The 17,450-nt window shown below is 33.3% G+C and overlaps 5 protein-coding genes across 5 annotated transcripts; all 5 read right to left on the bottom strand.

Moving 5' to 3' along the window:
* Positions 1 to 73: 73 nt before the first annotated feature.
* Positions 74 to 2,197, bottom strand: BX664DRAFT_382679 (acyl-CoA dehydrogenase/oxidase). Its single transcript, XM_051549072.1, has 10 exons — positions 2,073 to 2,197; positions 1,825 to 1,913; positions 1,623 to 1,723; positions 1,441 to 1,563; positions 1,127 to 1,368; positions 956 to 1,040; positions 769 to 889; positions 558 to 695; positions 253 to 480; positions 74 to 183 (listed from the first exon to the last, which is right to left on the bottom strand). Exons 1-10 carry the CDS (start codon positions 2,126 to 2,128, stop codon positions 125 to 127), a joined length of 1,242 nt encoding a protein of 413 aa, XP_051402427.1. The 5' UTR covers positions 2,129 to 2,197; the 3' UTR covers positions 74 to 124.
* A 301-nt stretch (positions 2,198 to 2,498) lies between these two features.
* BX664DRAFT_323349 (Nicastrin-domain-containing protein) lies at positions 2,499 to 5,385 on the bottom strand. The gene is made up of 10 exons (XM_051543637.1): positions 5,298 to 5,385; positions 5,100 to 5,201; positions 4,897 to 5,020; positions 4,662 to 4,830; positions 4,492 to 4,587; positions 4,083 to 4,388; positions 3,500 to 3,999; positions 3,209 to 3,426; positions 2,829 to 3,147; positions 2,499 to 2,751 (listed from the first exon to the last, which is right to left on the bottom strand). The coding sequence occupies exons 1-10, from the start codon at positions 5,353 to 5,355 to the stop codon at positions 2,601 to 2,603; spliced, it is 2,043 nt and encodes a 680-aa protein (XP_051402426.1). The 5' UTR covers positions 5,356 to 5,385; the 3' UTR covers positions 2,499 to 2,600.
* A 280-nt stretch (positions 5,386 to 5,665) lies between these two features.
* On the bottom strand, positions 5,666 to 9,160 carry BX664DRAFT_323346 (glycosyltransferase family 20-domain-containing protein). The gene is made up of 8 exons (XM_051543636.1): positions 8,442 to 9,160; positions 8,228 to 8,368; positions 7,976 to 8,154; positions 7,170 to 7,886; positions 6,907 to 7,089; positions 6,453 to 6,820; positions 6,298 to 6,392; positions 5,666 to 6,229 (listed from the first exon to the last, which is right to left on the bottom strand). Exons 1-8 carry the CDS (start codon positions 9,085 to 9,087, stop codon positions 5,808 to 5,810), a joined length of 2,751 nt encoding a protein of 916 aa, XP_051402425.1. The 5' UTR covers positions 9,088 to 9,160; the 3' UTR covers positions 5,666 to 5,807.
* Positions 9,161 to 10,074: 914 nt separating this feature from the next.
* BX664DRAFT_382676 (uncharacterized protein) lies at positions 10,075 to 12,303 on the bottom strand. Its single transcript, XM_051549071.1, has 5 exons — positions 12,179 to 12,303; positions 11,695 to 12,080; positions 11,320 to 11,617; positions 10,315 to 11,236; positions 10,075 to 10,178 (listed from the first exon to the last, which is right to left on the bottom strand). Exons 1-5 carry the CDS (start codon positions 12,218 to 12,220, stop codon positions 10,117 to 10,119), a joined length of 1,710 nt encoding a protein of 569 aa, XP_051402424.1. The 5' UTR covers positions 12,221 to 12,303; the 3' UTR covers positions 10,075 to 10,116.
* A 737-nt stretch (positions 12,304 to 13,040) lies between these two features.
* BX664DRAFT_311150 (P-loop containing nucleoside triphosphate hydrolase protein) lies at positions 13,041 to 17,393 on the bottom strand (the record flags this gene model as incomplete). The annotated part of the gene is made up of 21 exons (XM_051542573.1): positions 13,041 to 13,124; positions 13,200 to 13,280; positions 13,498 to 13,677; positions 13,740 to 13,811; positions 13,882 to 14,163; positions 14,240 to 14,335; positions 14,404 to 14,438; positions 14,505 to 14,589; positions 14,692 to 14,814; positions 14,928 to 15,019; positions 15,085 to 15,114; positions 15,202 to 15,346; positions 15,410 to 15,487; positions 15,550 to 15,653; positions 15,754 to 15,835; positions 15,908 to 16,051; positions 16,121 to 16,332; positions 16,430 to 16,454; positions 16,522 to 16,923; positions 17,018 to 17,119; positions 17,208 to 17,393. The coding sequence occupies 21 exons, from the start codon at positions 17,391 to 17,393 to the stop codon at positions 13,041 to 13,043; spliced, it is 2,640 nt and encodes an 879-aa protein (XP_051402423.1).
* Between the last annotated feature and the right edge of the window lie 57 nt (positions 17,394 to 17,450).

Below are 17,450 nucleotides of genomic sequence, written 5' to 3'. Positions count from 1 at the left end.
ATGTTCGACGTCATGTACATCATTCTTATTGGTCAGTTAAAAAAAATAACAGTAAAAGAGTTCTGAAATTCAATAATATGTAAAGTACAAAGTAATTTTTATTGAATAAAGAAAATCATGATATCTAATTATATTGTTGAGCGATCATCTTGGCAATGGTTTGTAATTGAATATTGCTTGTACCTGAATATAAAACAAATCATTAATCCCTCTTTTCCTATTTCTTTCTTTTTTTTTTTTCTCTCTTTTTACCTTCATAAATAGCACCAATCTTGGCATCACGATAGAATTTTTCAACACCTAATTCTTTAGTAAAACCAACACCACCACACCATTCAATAGCTTTACTTGCTGCCTTTTCGGCAACTTGAGAAGAATAAAGTTTGGCCATAGCAGCTTCCTTGATAAAGTTCTTTCCTTCTTCCTTAAGACGAGCAGCATTATAAGTCAAAAGTCTAGCAGCTTCAATTTCAACTGCGACTAATACAATAGAAAAAAAATGCGGTTAAACTTTTTTTTTTTTTTTGGTAATAATCATTAGAATTCCGCTTACTTACTTTGAGCATATTGATGTTGCATTCCTTGGAAATCACCAATACGAGTGTTAAATTGTTTACGTTCAAACATATAAGGTAAAGCAATATCATAACAACCTTGAGCAAGACCAATCATCTGTGCAGCAATACCAATACGACCTGAAATTGGTTTAAGAGATGCCATCAGTCCATTATCTAACCATACTCACAATTAATTCCTATATAATTTTACCTTCATTCAAAATTTCAATGGCATACTTGTAACCTTTACCAACTTCACCAAGAACATTTTCCTTGGGAACCTTGATATCATCAAAGTTCAATACACAAGTGGATGATGCCCGAATACCAAGCTAATCATACAGATAAAGTAATAGAATCAGTTACTAAATCAATATTTCATATATGTATCTACATACCTTGCTTTCTTTCTTTGCTACTTGAACGCCCATAGATTTATCCACCACGAAACAAGTAATACCTTTATAACCCTTGGAAAAGTCACTAAGAAGAAGGTACAATAAATAGATAGACAAATATATTATAAATATAAAATCAACATTTCCACATTCTTTTTTTTTTTTAATTACACGTTAGCAAACACCAAAAAGATATCAGCTTCACCGGAATTTGTAATCCACATCTTGGAACCATTCAGTAAGTAATGATCACCCTTATCTTCAGCACGAGTTTGGAGAGCAAAAGCATCAGTACCAGAACCGGATTCAGAAAGACAGAAGGAACCAATAGTGTTGGTGGCCAATCTTGGAAGGAAACGTTGTTTAACATCGGCATTACCATATTTGCGAACCAAAGTGCCAACCAAAGTGTTCTAACGAGGAAGAAGAATAAAAAAATACAGTAAATATCATTCATCATTATTGTAATCATTTTTAAGACTTACTTGAACATCACACAAGACACTAACTGAAGGATCCACCTTGGCAAGTTCTTCAATAGTAATAATGGCGGAAGTGAAAGAACAGTTCGCACCATCATATTCTTCTTCTGTTTCGATACCCATCAACTACAAAAGCAGCAAATCTCAAGTCAGTTTCATTTTAATATAAACTATTTATCACTTACACCTTGTTCAAAAAGCCCATCCAAAACAGTTTTGTGCATCGTTTCAGATTCATCCATTTCCAGTACTTTGGGCTTAACAACTTCTTGAGCAAATCGAGAGACTATTATATAATAATAATAATAATAATAAAAATTGTTTATTGATTTTAATTGAATATCTATTATGATAATTCCTTTTTTTTGTGTTTGTGTTTATATTTACCAGCATCCTTCAACATCAATTCTTCGTCTGTAAAGGTATGGAGAGACGAAGGTACCACAGAACGAGCAATGGTAGATTGAGTAAAAGTTCTATTAATATATATATAAAAGAAATATTATTCGCTTATCAGTATATTTATATATATTGTATCTTTATACCGTTTTCATTCACGTTGATTCATTTAGATTGTTTCATCCCCTTTTTTTCTGCGTGTATTTCTAATAGACAATGTTGTTATTGTTATTTACCTTTTAGGCATAGAGCGAGTAGCTAAACCTACAGTTCGAACAGCGGATCGCAACATGATGGATAAGAAAAATGAGTTGTTTGAAGAAAAAGGTAACACGAAAAAAAAAGAAAGAAAGAAAGAAAGAAAGAAAAAGAAAAAAAATCTGTCAAAGATTAAAAAAATAGTGATATCAATTTTTTTTTTTTTTTTTTAAATGAGACTAGATAAAAATCACATGGACCCTTTCCAATACGTTCAAATTCCCCCCCGCATTTTAGTTGTTGGCGGTCAAATAAAGATTGTCGCTCAGTCATCTTTATTGGAAAGATTTCAATATCATCAAAAAATATTGACGAAACATAATAAGGGAGAATAAATAACTTTGTAACTTTATTCATAATGATGAAACTAATTAATAATAACAATAAAGAAAAAAAACAATAAAAAAAAAAAAAACTAATAATACAAATGTAGAGAAAAAGAGCAAACAATCGGAGTTCTGTCGTCAAAACGTTTAACTTCCCATTGGTAAGCACAATCATGATCATCAGTCCAACTTGAATCGAGATCTTGCATATCGTTTTGCAAATATCACCATAATAACATTAGTTACAAACCAAATAATACCAATCACCAATTCAATATGTTGTTGCTCACGAGAAGGGACAAGGAAAAGTCTTAAACTTGGAGAATCCCATCTATAATAATAATAATAATAATAATCAGTCAACTTTTTTTTTTTTGATCTCATCTTTGTATCACCATCTAAACTTACGTGCTTTCAGTATATGTTCCTTTCGTACTATCTACAACACTTAAGACTCCTGTCGTTTCATCGTAATGTAATCCAGTACCATAAGCAGGGTGATATGATGTTAAAGTTTTAACGCATTTTTGTCGTATACAGTATTCGCTAGCTTGACAATCTTGGATTCTATTGCATTTCACTGGTTGTTGTTGTTGTTGCTGATCTAATCTAGTTGTGCCAGTAACACCACTAAGATAGCTGAATACAAATCGTGGTATATATTGAGGTTGTGGATTACTTTGAGAATACACCGATGAGTAATGACTGATTCTATCAATACCAGAGACTATATATATATATAATATTAGAAATATATATAAAAAACAAAATATATATTATGATCTTACCATTAAAATAATTTTGCATATAAGGGCAGGAAAAGTTGAAAGTCAGGCAATCCAATAGTTCATAAACAAGACTACAATTTGCAGAGATGATGTTACTGTTGTTGGATGATGTTAATGCTTGTTGATAAACCGTTTGTGCTGTAATATTGGCCAATGTACACAGTTTTTGAGTCATTAAATTCAGATCCAAATCATCGTCCATATCGCTATTATAATAACTAATTTAAAAGAAAAAGTAAATATATAATGAAAATGTATATTTTCGTATTTCAAAAAAAAAAAAGATCTTACCCATTCATCTGCTTTTGATATCCAGTCAATACTGCGGCCTTTATTGATCTTTTTTGCTTTAAAAAAGACATCACACTACTTGGTGGTAAACGACGCTGAACCCCGTCACTATTTGCTGCTTGAATAACCAAAGATGAAGAATTGTTTGAGCTACCAGAATTGATATTAGATTGGGATTGTAAGGATTGTACTAGAGGATCACTCAACGAACTATCATCCACATGAGCCCATATCGTATTGTCATTATTACTGATCGACCCAAACTCAACGATTGTTTCAATGTTATTGACGTTGATAAGCTTAAAATTGAGATCTTGAACACAAGGTTGGGTACATGGTGCGTTGGCGTACGGACAAGGTGATGATCGAGATTGATTGGTGCATACAAATGGTTGTGAAATATCTTGAACAAAACGTTGCGATCCTGCAAATCCCCATGATTCCGCTGTAAAAAGTGTATACAAAATATGTTTATCAAAATTTGCCGGAGATGTTGGTGCCTACAAAACAAAATAAGTGATTGATTTGACAATACAAAATCATAAGAATCAAAAAAAGGAGAGAGTGAAAATAGATTACTTACACGACTAAGAGCATCAGCAACGGAAAGTAAGGTCACCATTCCAGAAATGCTTGTATCTACACCCAATGTCAAATCATGAAAGAGAGATCGGCTATCCATGCTAGCGGTCAAAACAATAATAGGTTTATTGTCATCTACTGAGATTGACTGTGAGGGAGTGGAAAATACAGAGAGACCACCTACAGGTTGACACCATCCACGTCTTAGACAAGTTTGAGAATTGATAGCGGCCCACATCTTCAGATCAAAATCAACTGCTTGCAAAGGATATTGTTGATAAGATCGTTCTTTGTTATAATTGAGAGCCTATTCTTCCGCCATCACATCCAATAAATGGAAATATAATTAGTAGCTTGAAAACAGCAAGTAAAATACACGTCTATTTTTTTTTTTTTTTTGGTATCTTTACCGACTGGATGGTATTGTATACTTGAGTAGATTCATTACTAGTAGGATTCAATCCATAAAGGGGTATATCAAATGCTTCATCAAGAAGACCGGTGGCCTAAAAAAAAAAAAAAAAAAAAAAAAAAGAAGAGAAAAAGTTAGCATATCAAACTAGTTCCTATATTTGGTTACCTGTGGATTCCATATATATGTTTCGGCATCATTGGCATACAAACCAAAAGCGCAATTGGGACAAGAACTATCAGGTGATGTAGAACTATTCGTTAGAAGAAGGTTTGAGCCAGTGAGTACTATTATTCCAGTGAGTCTTCCTGTTGCTTTCAAGTTGCGAATATTATCCCTATTAACCATACAAAAGGGAGACGTTATATCAAAGACTTATAATAGTAGGAGACAAAAACCTTACAGTGTTAATAGATTGTAAGGAAGTACAATGGCATAGGCATCATTGAATGAATTGGTATTAATAAAGACATTGATATCGTTTTGGGTTTTGACTTCAAAGAGGACACCACTGCCTGTAGTAAAAGCTATATATAAAAAAGAAACAATCAGTTGAAACCTACACATACCACGCCAATGGACTATCTAATCACCTTTTTTTTTTACCTTGACATCCAATAGTACTAGTAGCATTCAATAGTCTAACACAAGGCCAGTTTTCCAAACTAGTGTAGAGACGTGAATACAGTGCTGTATCAGTATCTTGACCTAAAAAGTAAAAAATAATGATAAATACAAATGGATTAATCCTATGAATGACCATCTTTCCTCCCTTTTTTTTCCGTTTCCCTTTGTTTACTTTACTTGAAATTATAGTCACCCATATGGTCAATACGACAACAATAACATGGAGAACATGCATAAAACCGAAGCAAAGGATCAAAAAAAAAAAAAAAAAAAAAGGAAATTGAAAAGTAAAGATGTGGTAGGCAATATGGAGTCTGGAAGGTTTTACTCTATCATATTCAGTTCTACATTTTCATATTCCGAAGCGAATTTAATAATTTAACTATTTATTAGTCTTAATAAACTATACATGATCCCTTACAAGTGACCTTTTATTTTATGAGATATGAATTCTATATACTATTTTATGACATACAATGATTAGATCATTGATTTGATTTAATAGAATAATCATCATTATTTGATGGCTTCAATGTGATTGGAGGGGAAAAAGAAACAATATAAAAAACACTTTTTTTATTTTTTATTATTTTATTGAATAAAAAAAAAAAGTAGTAAAATGGAATCAAAATATAAGATCGCTATCGTTAGCATGTCTAAAGAGTATAATACTATCCTATAAAAATACTAAGTTCGCGCTAATTCCTTCAAACAATCCACCACATCATGACTTGATCGGACATGCCAATTTGCCAAAGTTTTCTTTTCAGGAGGACCAACAGTAATAGAATATAAAGACATATGCATATCGGACCAACAGGATGGAACAGTTGGTGAAAAGGCTACAGAGGAAGATCGTCGACCTGATGCTTTTCTTGAAGTGGGTGATGGAGGAGTGCGTGATATGGATGATGATGTTGTTGGTGAAGTAGGAGAGGATCCTTCTTTGATTGTACGTTGGTAAAGTGAAGCATGATAAGCAGCACTTAACATTCTAAACATATCTTCGTCTGTCTTGTCATCCCCAGCACAGATCACTAAATCCACATCCATATGCTGAGATAATATCCTCTTGACGATATTTCCTTTATTGGTAGACAATGGCCGGCCTATCAAAATAATAATAATAATAATAATAATCAGTTAACTATTCCTATGGTTCAATAATGATCCATACATTCCAAATTTTTCTTTCCAACAAGGATTTCCACTGGTAATTTGGAGACAATGGCATTTTCCAAATGGTTTTGACATTCTTTGGCTTGAAATTCACTATGAAAAAAAAAAGATGAACATCATCTTCATACCTTTTTTTTCCTTATTTCTTCTTACCCAAAGGTAGCATCAGCAGTTCTGTAATGCCAGGTAATGGATGATTTTTTATGTTCAACAAAACTGCCTTGCGTACGTTCAGTATAATAAGCAAATATTTCAGCCACATCTTGTTTCCAACTCATATCGATATCATCAACAATACTCGTCCATTCTTGACTATTGGGAGGTTTGAGATAACATCCATGCTCTGCAGAGAATCCAAGACCTTGTACACTACCTAACCATTCTTCTAATGTTTTCTGATCTCGTCCAGACACAACCCATACAATGTTTCTAGGGTCATTACATAGTGTTTGTAAACATTCTAGCATATCTGGTGATGGTTTGGCTTCACTTGGAGTGGAAACTATAGGAGTCAAAGTACCCTGTGATCAACCCCACACACAATAAATAAATAAATAAATAATAAAAGTTTAGTTCACCTGATAATAAATATTTTCAATTGACTTACATCATAATCGAAAAACATCAATCGTTTTTTGGCTTTTGTATATTCAGTAACCAAAGCGTTAACATTAAGAGCAGGCGTAGCATGTGATTGAAGTGATTGTTGTTCACTAATACTGACCAATTGTGTAACAAAAGAGTGAGCCCAGAAGGATGCAGTATGGCTAGTAACATGTTGATAAAGTTGCTAAGAGTGAAAAAAAAAAAGAAAGAGATGAGCTAATTTCCTATCAATTTTCCACTATTTTTTTTTTTTTTTTTACTTACTTTATGTCTAGTCAACTTATCTTCAGGTGACATAAGTAATGCATCATTGATAGCTTTGGCCACACCAGCATAATCCCAAGGATTGACCAACATAGCAGCACTGAGAGAACCTGCGGTACCAGCAAATTCAGAGAGAATCAAGGGACTATGAGTCTTGTGTTGACAAATAATAAATTCAAATGAAGTTGTATTCATTCCATCACGAATACAAGTAATTAATCCCACATCCGCTACTGACAATAAAGCGTAATATTCTTCACGATCCACATCTTGATGATAATAATGAACTGGTGTAAATTCCAAAGAACCAAAAGTACTGTTGATATGACTGACAGCTTCAGAGATTTTCGTTTCCAATTTCCCATGGTCACCATAAGTTGGAGTTGCCACTTGAATCAAGACCACCTTGTTTTTCCATTCTGGATAACGATGTAAAAATTGTTCAAATGCATGTAACTTTTGAAGTACACCCTTTGTTGAGTCAAGCTTATCTCGTCCAATGATGATTTTCTTTCCAGCATACATTTCACGGATAGCTGCCATTTTTGGTTCAACTCCAGGTTGTTGACAATAAGAATGAACTCGATCAGAATCAATACCGATTGGAAAGGCACCAACCGCCACGAGATGACCATTGTGATTAACACCGACTTGAGTTGATTCACATCCAAGAACACGAGTACATGATGAAATAAAGTGACGAGCATAAGAATATGTCTACGATAACAAAAAAAAAAAAAAAAAAAAAAAGGCAATAGAAAATGAGCGCCCTATTTCTTCTTTTCTAGACCTGATATATATATTACCTGGAAACCAACCAAAGTACTACCTAACATACCCCGCAGAATATCATTTCGAGTTGTAAGACAACGTAAAATTTCAGAGCTTGGCATAGTGGCATGGAAAAACAAACCAATGACGGCATTCGGGAGTTTAGCACGGATCATTTCTGGTACAAGTAAAAGATGGTAATCATGAATGCAAACTATAAAGATAATAATTCCAGGATTAGATATGTAAAAAAAAAAAAGAAAGTAATAAAAGATATATTCACTTACTGATATCTCCAGGACGATAATTAGCCACAATTGTATCAGCAAATTGTTGATTGACAGCAACATAATCTGCCCAGAATTTCTTTTCAGATCGACCGTCAGTAGCATTTGCCCAAACAATATAATGAAAAAGAGGCCATAGTACTATAATGAAAAAAAAAAGTTTAAACTATTTCATAAATCCTCTTTTCTTTTCTTTTTTTTTTTTTGTATTTACCTTCCTTGCAATACCCTTCGTAGTGACCATGTGATTTTTCGTCCAAAAAGATAGGAATAATACGATCGGTGTCCCACAATAACTTTTCCAATTTCAACTTATCGTCTTGGTAAATGTGACGTACATCTTGCTTTGTACCCTTAACACGAATGGGACCTGTCCAACCAATATGAATTGTTTCATAATCCTTTGATAAGCTTTGTACACCAGCATAAAGAGCAGCATGGCCACGACGCTGTACAACAGTCCAATCAGCAGCATGGAACTTGACACGTAGAGTATGACCTCGTTGATGATGTCTAGCCAATTTAGAGACAGGTGCAGCAGCAACAGGATCTTCTTGTTGTTTTTTTTGTAATAGTAAAGCTGCTGAAGATAAACCACTTACAGTATTCTGTTCTTCCTTATGAGTATAAGAAGGACAAGTGACGGTGACAGAAGAGCTAGTACTTGTTGTTTGTGGTGGTGATTGTGGTGGTGATAAAGGAATGATATCAGGTCGCTGATCATGAGATTTCAAAATGTTGTATGGAATTTGGTGAGTGACATTAATAATTCTACCAGGAATGTTGGGGACATGACCAGAGAAAGGTAAGTAATGAGCGACCTTTTCAGCTGTCAAGGGATCATCAGTTGTTTGTGTCATATATCAAAATTATATATATATAATAATTATCAATAGAAAAGGTATTTCTAAACAAGTTCAATTCTAGAAAAAGTAAAAAGAAAAGAAAAGAAAGAAAAGAAAGAAAAAGAAAAATGAGGAACCTTTTTTTTATCATTATGCCTAGCGGAGTTTACTAACAATAATGGGGGAGGTTTGAGATTTACAAAAAGAGGGGGGAAGAAAGTTGACCGGGTCAATGACAAGATAGTCCGGGAAAAGAAGTGTAAGGAACTCTCCAGAATGGGGGAGTTCTGTACAACATTTGAATATCCTTCGTCATAAAGAGCATATGACGAAAAAATAAAAATAAAAAAGCTTATTAGTTTATATATGTAGTAACCCTTTTTTTTTTTTTGTGTGAACCACCTGATGAAAACTTATTTTGTGTAGATTATGTATTTTTTTTTTCTCATCCATATTAAATGAATAATATATCATGTTTCATCGTCATCTTTTTTTTTTTTTTTTTTTTTAATTCTGTACATATAGAAATTATTGTTTTTATTGTTCTCGGAAAACTTTGAACTCAAATATGAAATCATAACAAAAAAGGAATACATATTCACGTAAACAAATCATCAAAAAAAAAAAAAAAAAAAAAGAGTTGGGTAACTTTCAATTTATTCATATCATCACGAACCAAATTTGATTGATTTATTTAATCGATGGGGAGAAGATCCGATAAAGAAGTTTTTATTTTTTATTTTTTTATTTTCACATAAAATCATGGGGACTTTCAGGTACAAAAATAATAATAATAATAATAACAAAAAAAAAAAAAAAAAAAAAAAAAAGGTATAATTCATAAACATCTGTTTCAACTATTCACAAGTAGAAAATAATGAAAAAAAAAACAAAATAAAAAATAACCAACTAACAGAAGTTATACTAATAATAAAACAAAAAAGGATAAGAAAATAAAATAAAAAAAAAAATAAAAACTAATTTACAAAAAAAAAAAAAAAAAAAATATTCCAGTGCTATCCATCGATATCATGATAATCGGATTCACGGTTGGGCCCTGAATATGGTGGTACGGAACCTTGTCCAAAGATCACGATCTTCTTGATCTGGTAAAAAAAAAAAAAAAAAAAAAAAAAAAAAAAAAAAAAAAAAAAAAAAAAAAAAAAGGTGAAAGATATATGAGTTTGGTCAATATTACAAATAAAAAAAATATGTCTAAACTCTAAAGTGTAATCTGATTACCTGTTATGAACCATTTTCGTTTTCGATTATGTACAAAGGTATAAACATCATCATCATCGCCATCGTCTTCGTCTTCGTAGGTAGCTGTAGGTGAATACAAAGAAATAGGTTTAGTAACTGAATTTGATGTATCCATTGTCGATCCAGGTTGTTGCTGCGAAGCCAAAATAGCAGAATAAACAGTCATCAAGCCAATACCACGTGAATTCATAGAACCAACAAAATGATCAGGGGAAACAAGAGTATAATAGGGTTCTAATATTGTTCGAGTAGTTCTTGTTGTTGCTGAAGATAGTGGAATTCCAGTGAATTCAGTTTTATCTGATTGAGATTGTAATGTAGGTTCATTTTCATTGGTTGACGTAAATGATAATGCTGATAAGGTTCTTGTAGATGGTGATGGACGTATGGATGATGATATATTAGACCGTACAGTTGTTGTTGTTTCATGTTCAGATTGCGTTGATGACATGGCCGGTGCGTAAGTAGATTCATTGTCAGTTATTGAATAAGCAGATGGTGTAACAGGACTGCTGACTATTGTTGCTGTTGAATTGGGTTCAGCAATAGATAATATTTCAGTCATGGGAGCAATGGATGAGAGACCTGTTGATTCACTACTAGTTGCGTTGGAAATATTCAAGGATGTTGGCCAAGACGCATGAGATATAACTGAACGTGTATCAGTAGTTCTTTCCCCAGTTTCATTTGTATCATTATCGCCTCCATTTATAATATCGTATCCAAAATCAGACCATGAACCAGCAGTATTCGTTGTATCAAGAGAGGATGACTGTGGAGTTGATGAAGGAGGTCGTTGCCAATACCAATGTGCTTTATCTGATTGTTCCATAGTTAATTCCATACTATCTTCTGTGACCTTGAATCTTGAATCAAGTACCAACGCCCGAAGTATTATATCCTAAATTGCGACCAAAAAAAAAAAAAAAAGGTAAAAGATTGTGCCCATTTGTAAATAGTAATATTATATTGATTGTATTTTACCATTGTATATTTTTCATAATCCATAGATTTTGCTCGACATTGTTGTACCACTTCTCTATATATCTGTTGAGTCGTCGGTTCAAAAGTTTTGTCATGAGATTCAAAGATATCAGTAATTATAGAAGCCAATTGATCATCTTGTTCGCTTTCCAATAAATCTTGTTGTAGAGAATTTGACTGAGTTTTTGTTGATGGTACTATTGTTGGTTCCAAAGTACTTTTGTTCCTTCCAGGTTTGATATCAGGATTATCAGGTAAAACAAAGACAAAACTATTACCTCCAATATCAAGATGAGCCCTAAGAAAATTATGAATAAATAAATTATAAAGGGTGAGTTAAAAAACAAAAGTATATTATTGTGTGTATTCATTTACATTCTAGGTAGTGGTACCGGACGTTGTTTTTTTGTAACAAGATCATGATTGACTTTGACTCCAATACGACCATAAACACGAAGTTCCCAACAATTCTTTTTAACATTAAACTTGATATCAGCATGTCGACGTGATATTTGTTTACTACCACGAAAATCTACATCTACTACTGGTTTATTATTGTTGTTTCTAGGAAGTGAAGCCTTGTTCTCTGGAGCACGACCTAGTCGAATGGTATCACCAGTTATATAACAAGTCCAATTAGCACCAGCAAGCTTGGGATATAGATGACTTGTTTCGTGAGGTACAGAAGGTGATAATACATTGACAGTTGTCTTGGGTAAATATAACAAATGAAGTCCCATTTCCTTCTCATGACGACTGAACTAAAACATAAATAAATAAATAAAAAGGAATGGGAATTCTAAGTGTTATAAATAAAAGAATTGGAACAAAAAAAAAAAAGAAAAGCCTTTATTCTTACCGATTTTGATTCAGATAAACCTGATTTCATTTGTTTGCTCATGATATATAAAAAGTCAACTTCAACATTGAGAAATCTTTTAAGATGTCAACGAAAGATAAGCTGATCAATACAATAATAAAAATAAAAATAAAAATAAAAAAAAAAAAAGGAAAGTAAACTTTTTTTCTTTTTTGATGATTCTTTAAACTGTGTTTCAAATCTCGACTGAAGGAGAGAAAAAAGTGATTTTTTTATTGATAATATTTACACAAAGAGGATAAACAAATTTATACATAAAAAGAAAAATAATAAAAATATATATACACTAGAATAGTTTAGATAGATCATCATTATCAGAGGGTTTGTTCAAAAAGAATTTCATTCCATTGGATTTGTCTTGCCATCTTGGGGACGTTTTTCATGCGGTTCATGAGATATTCCGACATGTTTGACAGTTTCCATCAAACTATCTTTGACATCTCTAAGAGTACTATTGATTAGACTAAGATGAGGATGTTTGCTGGCGTCTTCATAAAATCGAGGTTTTTCAGTAGGCATTTTTGTTCGTATCAATAATATTCAAAATAAATTTATTAAGAAAAATGGGAGGTAAATATATATATAATCGATAGTAATAAATAGTAGAATACAAAAAAAAAAAAAATGACAATAGCTTGATATTTATATTGATATCTAAAAGTCTAGAAGACATACTAAAAAAAAAAATCTTGGCATGAATAGGAGAAGGGAATTTGACGTCAATAACCACCAATCATCGTTGAGAGGAAGTGGATCCATATCTAAAAATAGGAATCATCCGGTTATTCTTATTTTGTCCTTGTTGATCCAATAATCATCATTTGACACACATTTTAATAATTCAATACCTTTTTCGTTTTCTCGAAGGTCTATTGTGAACATGTGTATCCATTGGACCGTCATCACCGTTTTCAGATGAAGTTTGCTAGAATGAGTATATACGAATATTAGTTACATTTATTCGACACCGTCGCCCTTCTTTTTTTTTTTGTTGACTTACCAAGGGCTTCATCAATTCATTTGTAGAATGGTCATCATTTGGGGTAGCACGATTTGTTAGTTTCCGTTGTTCTTGATGTCGCTAATAACATGAAACAGTAAGAATATGAGTCCCCGTCACCAAGTCAATTGAGAAACTATCTGTTTTCTTTTTTTACCTGTACTACGGGTATTTTTTCTTTATTGTCGTCATTGCCACCATCATCTTCATCATCATCATCATCGTCATCATCATCGTCATTAAACTGTTCTAAAGGATCATCCACATGTGCATGGTCGGTTGACTGCTGTCCTTCCACGTGCTGGCCATTCATATAGGGAGCTTCTTGGTTGCCAGCATCCGATGACACCTGATTGTTTGAGCGAGGAAGCCTTGCAAAACGCTTGAGAAGCTGCATAGCACGATATTGAATCAAATAAGGATCACTTTGGAATTCTTCTTGAGTAATCAGTTTCAGAAGTTTGCCCATTTTGGTATGCTAAGAATACATATATTGTATCAACTATTTTCCTTCTTGACTATATTCTTTCTTTGTTTTACCTTAACGAGATCAAATGTAACATTTTGGAACTGTTCAATATCGTAAATGATACCTTCTGCATCCTCAAGCAACTAAAAGAAAAAAAAGGCCGTATCAATAAAATAACGTCATCTAATACTTTCTTTTTCCTTTCTGACTTACCTCTTCCCTCTTAAACACACTTCGACGTAGCTGTTTCCGTAGTTGAAGGAAATTTGAGTATTGATCACTTGTCTCAGCCAATTCTGTTTCATTCTCTTCCGATACGAGAGACTCATGCTGGATGGATGTAGTTTGACTCAAGTGATCATGAGTTGTTACCGTCGAAGAGGAGGTTGAATTGTTTCTATAGTTGTCGATGACCGCTTTAAGCTGGGTGATGTTACTGTGAAGACGCTTTATTGTTGCTTGTTCCTGAATCTTGTCCTTTTGTAATTCAGTCATCTTTCAAAAAAAAAAAAAAAAAAAAAAAAAAAAAAGGATGTAAGAAAAAATGGCAAAGATAAACATCGAGTCATACTTTTTCCAAGAGTTTGTTCTTTTCATTATTTTGATCTTTCATCCACAGGCAAATTTTGTCAATCTCAGATGAGAGATGCTGTTGCTTGGCTTTTAACTATGAACATAGAATAAGAAGGCAACCGTAAGTAATGTAACTAAACATCCATTTCATTGGCCTCTTACCATGGCCAAAGAGACTTGATCATGCTCGTTAGAATCTAAAATAAGATCAAGTAGATTGTTAACGATGTGAAATCTGATTATTAAGCATGTGACAATTTTACCTTTATTCATTTGCTCTGTATCATCATCTTCCACAGTACCAAGTCCTTGTAGTCGGTTTTCAATTTCGGATTCCACTGTTTCATTCTATTCAATGAATTAGGGTAAAACTAAGTGTTTAGTACATTCATATACTGTTAAATGTCATCCCCCTGTACTCCCCCCACGATTTATATGTCATTCACTTACCTGTCTCTTGAGTAATGACATGTACATATTTTCCATTTTTTCCACTTCTGATTTAGTTTCCATAGACACTTGCTGACGAATATCGACTTCCATAGTAATACATTTTGTTTCTGCTTCTAACCACTAAGAATAGATACAAATAGTTGGAAATAAGAATGAGAATGAGAACAAGAATAAGAAAAAAAAATTTTCAATAAAAAAAAATGATAGCATCAACGATAAATACAACATCGTACTTTGTCACGTAAAGTTTCCATTTGTTCCAAGATACTGTTGACGAAAGGGTCATCGTGATACTGTTCTTGTGTTTTTCCATTCATATCCGGATCTAACGCATAAAGAAATAAAGTATTAAGGGGTTTGCTGAGATAAGTAAGATATGTAAGTCTTTACCATGTTGATTTCTACGTAATCGCTTGCGAACTACAAAAGAAAAATGGAAAAATCACGGGATATATCAATGATTACGGCAGCATATAGATTCTCTTGCATTTTAAAATTCATACATACCTGGTCCTGCTGAATCATCCAGAACTGGCAGCTTTGGCTGATGTTGTTGTGATGTGGTAACTTCCTTGGCAATAGCAGCAAATTTCATCACATGACTGTTTTCATCGAAACCAGTATCGAATGGATTGACATTAACAATAATAGCCTATAATGAATAGAGTCGAATAATCATCAGACAGTAAAAAAAAAGTAGCGCATAGATACTTACCGCTTTTCCATGTCCTTCAAAAGTATTCTTGAATAGTTCAGTGAGTTTGCTCTGTCGAAAAGGAACTATTGCAGGACGCTGTAAAAAAAAAAAAAAAAAATTATTATTAAATTCCTTGCATTGGTGTATTTTTCACTTACTTTTCCATTTTCGATTTTGAGTTGATTCATTCGAAGCGTTTCCATACATTGGCCCAATACCATTAATGATTTGTTGATATTTCCGGCTTCTTTTAAACGCAGACCTAGAATAGTATCATAGCAATTGTAGGGAAAGTGTTAAAAAAGAGGAAATCAATAATAAGGGAACCTTGAATATTACTTCTCTTTATATCAATGAGTTACCTTGATTGAATGTGTGACGATACCTTTCTGATCCAGCCAGATCAACTACGGATAATTTGGATATAGTGGCATAAGTAGGATCCTATAATATAGATCAGATTGGTTAGAATTATAAGGTACGACTCTACATCAATATTCTTCTCGAGTAATTTACCTCAATGACGTATTCCTTCTTATCAATAGGGCACCGTACAAGGCTGATTGTAAAGATGCTATGACTTCGACTACTAGATTGATTCATAAGAGTTGAGAAAACCACACGATTCTTTTGACCAATCTGTACTACCGTATAGGCTTCCTATCGATCAATACAAAAAAAAAAAAAAAAAAATGAGAAGGTTGAAAATTTTTATCAACATTCAGTTACGTCGGCATTTTTGACTCGAACGTGCTTAAGTCCAGCAATATATTTATATCCTGTACGATGTTCGTACTTGAGAGGAAGTGAAGTGCGCTTGGTACACTTGTTGTTTTTACTGCTTGGAGTTGAGCTTTCAAGTAAATCGAAGATCTGTTCGTTATAAATTTCGGCAAAACTAACCCATATCCCATATTCAAAACTTGAGTCCACTTCCAAACCTAACAGCAACAGTTCCCATTAAAAAAAAAAAGGCGAAAAATAAGACGAGAGGACCTTTTTTTAGGGCTTTCTAATATGTATATTTTGTCCACTTACGATTTATGCTGTCCATATGCTGTTTCTAATATGTATTAGGTAAAAGCAAGGGATTAGCAAATGTGTAATATTATCTATTCTGACAATCTTACCATTGTATAATCAGTTGTATCCATGGTGTCTGGTAGGAGGGAGCGATTTTCATGTTCATCATCTAAGATAGGGTCATTGGTGCGCTCGTACATCTGAATACCACTATGCATCATAGGTTTTAAAGCAGCATCACTCATATGATCTTGAAGACTATCAAAAAGAGCGTGTAAAGTTCTTGGTATAATTCCGGCATCAGTTTCATTTCCTAGCATAGTATATGTTTTCCCTGAGTTGGTAACTCCATAAGCAAAGATCAGAGCATTGTTTCCATTGATGAAGGACTGAACCAATGGCAATGTTGTTTCTTCAAAGACTTGCTGTTGGCTTGCATTGTCGACGAATACCTTTGTGAATTGATATTGGTCACAGGCACCTTGTCGTTTTCTATAAGCATTTGAATCCTTTATAAAACAAAATAAAAAAAAAAAGAAAAGAAAAGAGAGAACGGGGTAAATAAACGTTGAAAACGCCAGGCACGCGAAGTAATAAAAGTACCTCGGGCGGGATCAAGGAAACATGCTGATCATTCAATACTTTGAGATAAGAAAAATGTTGGTTCTGGGTAGCCGAAGATAGCGGGCGTATGCGTAAATAAGCCTAGGAAGAAGAAGAAAAGAAGGAAAGAAAAAAAGTTAATTCCAGTGTACCTGAGCATCTCATATGTTTGTCACATTTATCTATGTACTTTTATAGGATTTTTGTCGGGTGAAGAAGGTTTTCCAATAGAAGATATGGACGAAGTAAGACTGTCTAGCGTTTGCTGGTTTAAAAGTTGATTGGTAGTTGTTTCTCTCGAACGAGAAGGGCGTTGAACGGTGGTCGTGCTCTTTAATAACGTGGACTGTTCGTGAGTTGCACCACCAAACTTCATTGAGGATGAGCTGCCGTCACCACTAAACAGAGAAAAAGAAATAAGTATAAAGTAAAC

Source organism: Halteromyces radiatus (genome assembly GCF_025201355.1).
Source record: "Halteromyces radiatus strain CBS 162.75 chromosome Unknown BX664scaffold_2, whole genome shotgun sequence".
NCBI classification, from domain to species: domain Eukaryota; kingdom Fungi; phylum Mucoromycota; class Mucoromycetes; order Mucorales; family Cunninghamellaceae; genus Halteromyces; species Halteromyces radiatus.
The sequence above is the reverse complement of the archived record's forward strand: the minus strand, read 5'-3'. Positions and strand labels throughout refer to the sequence as shown.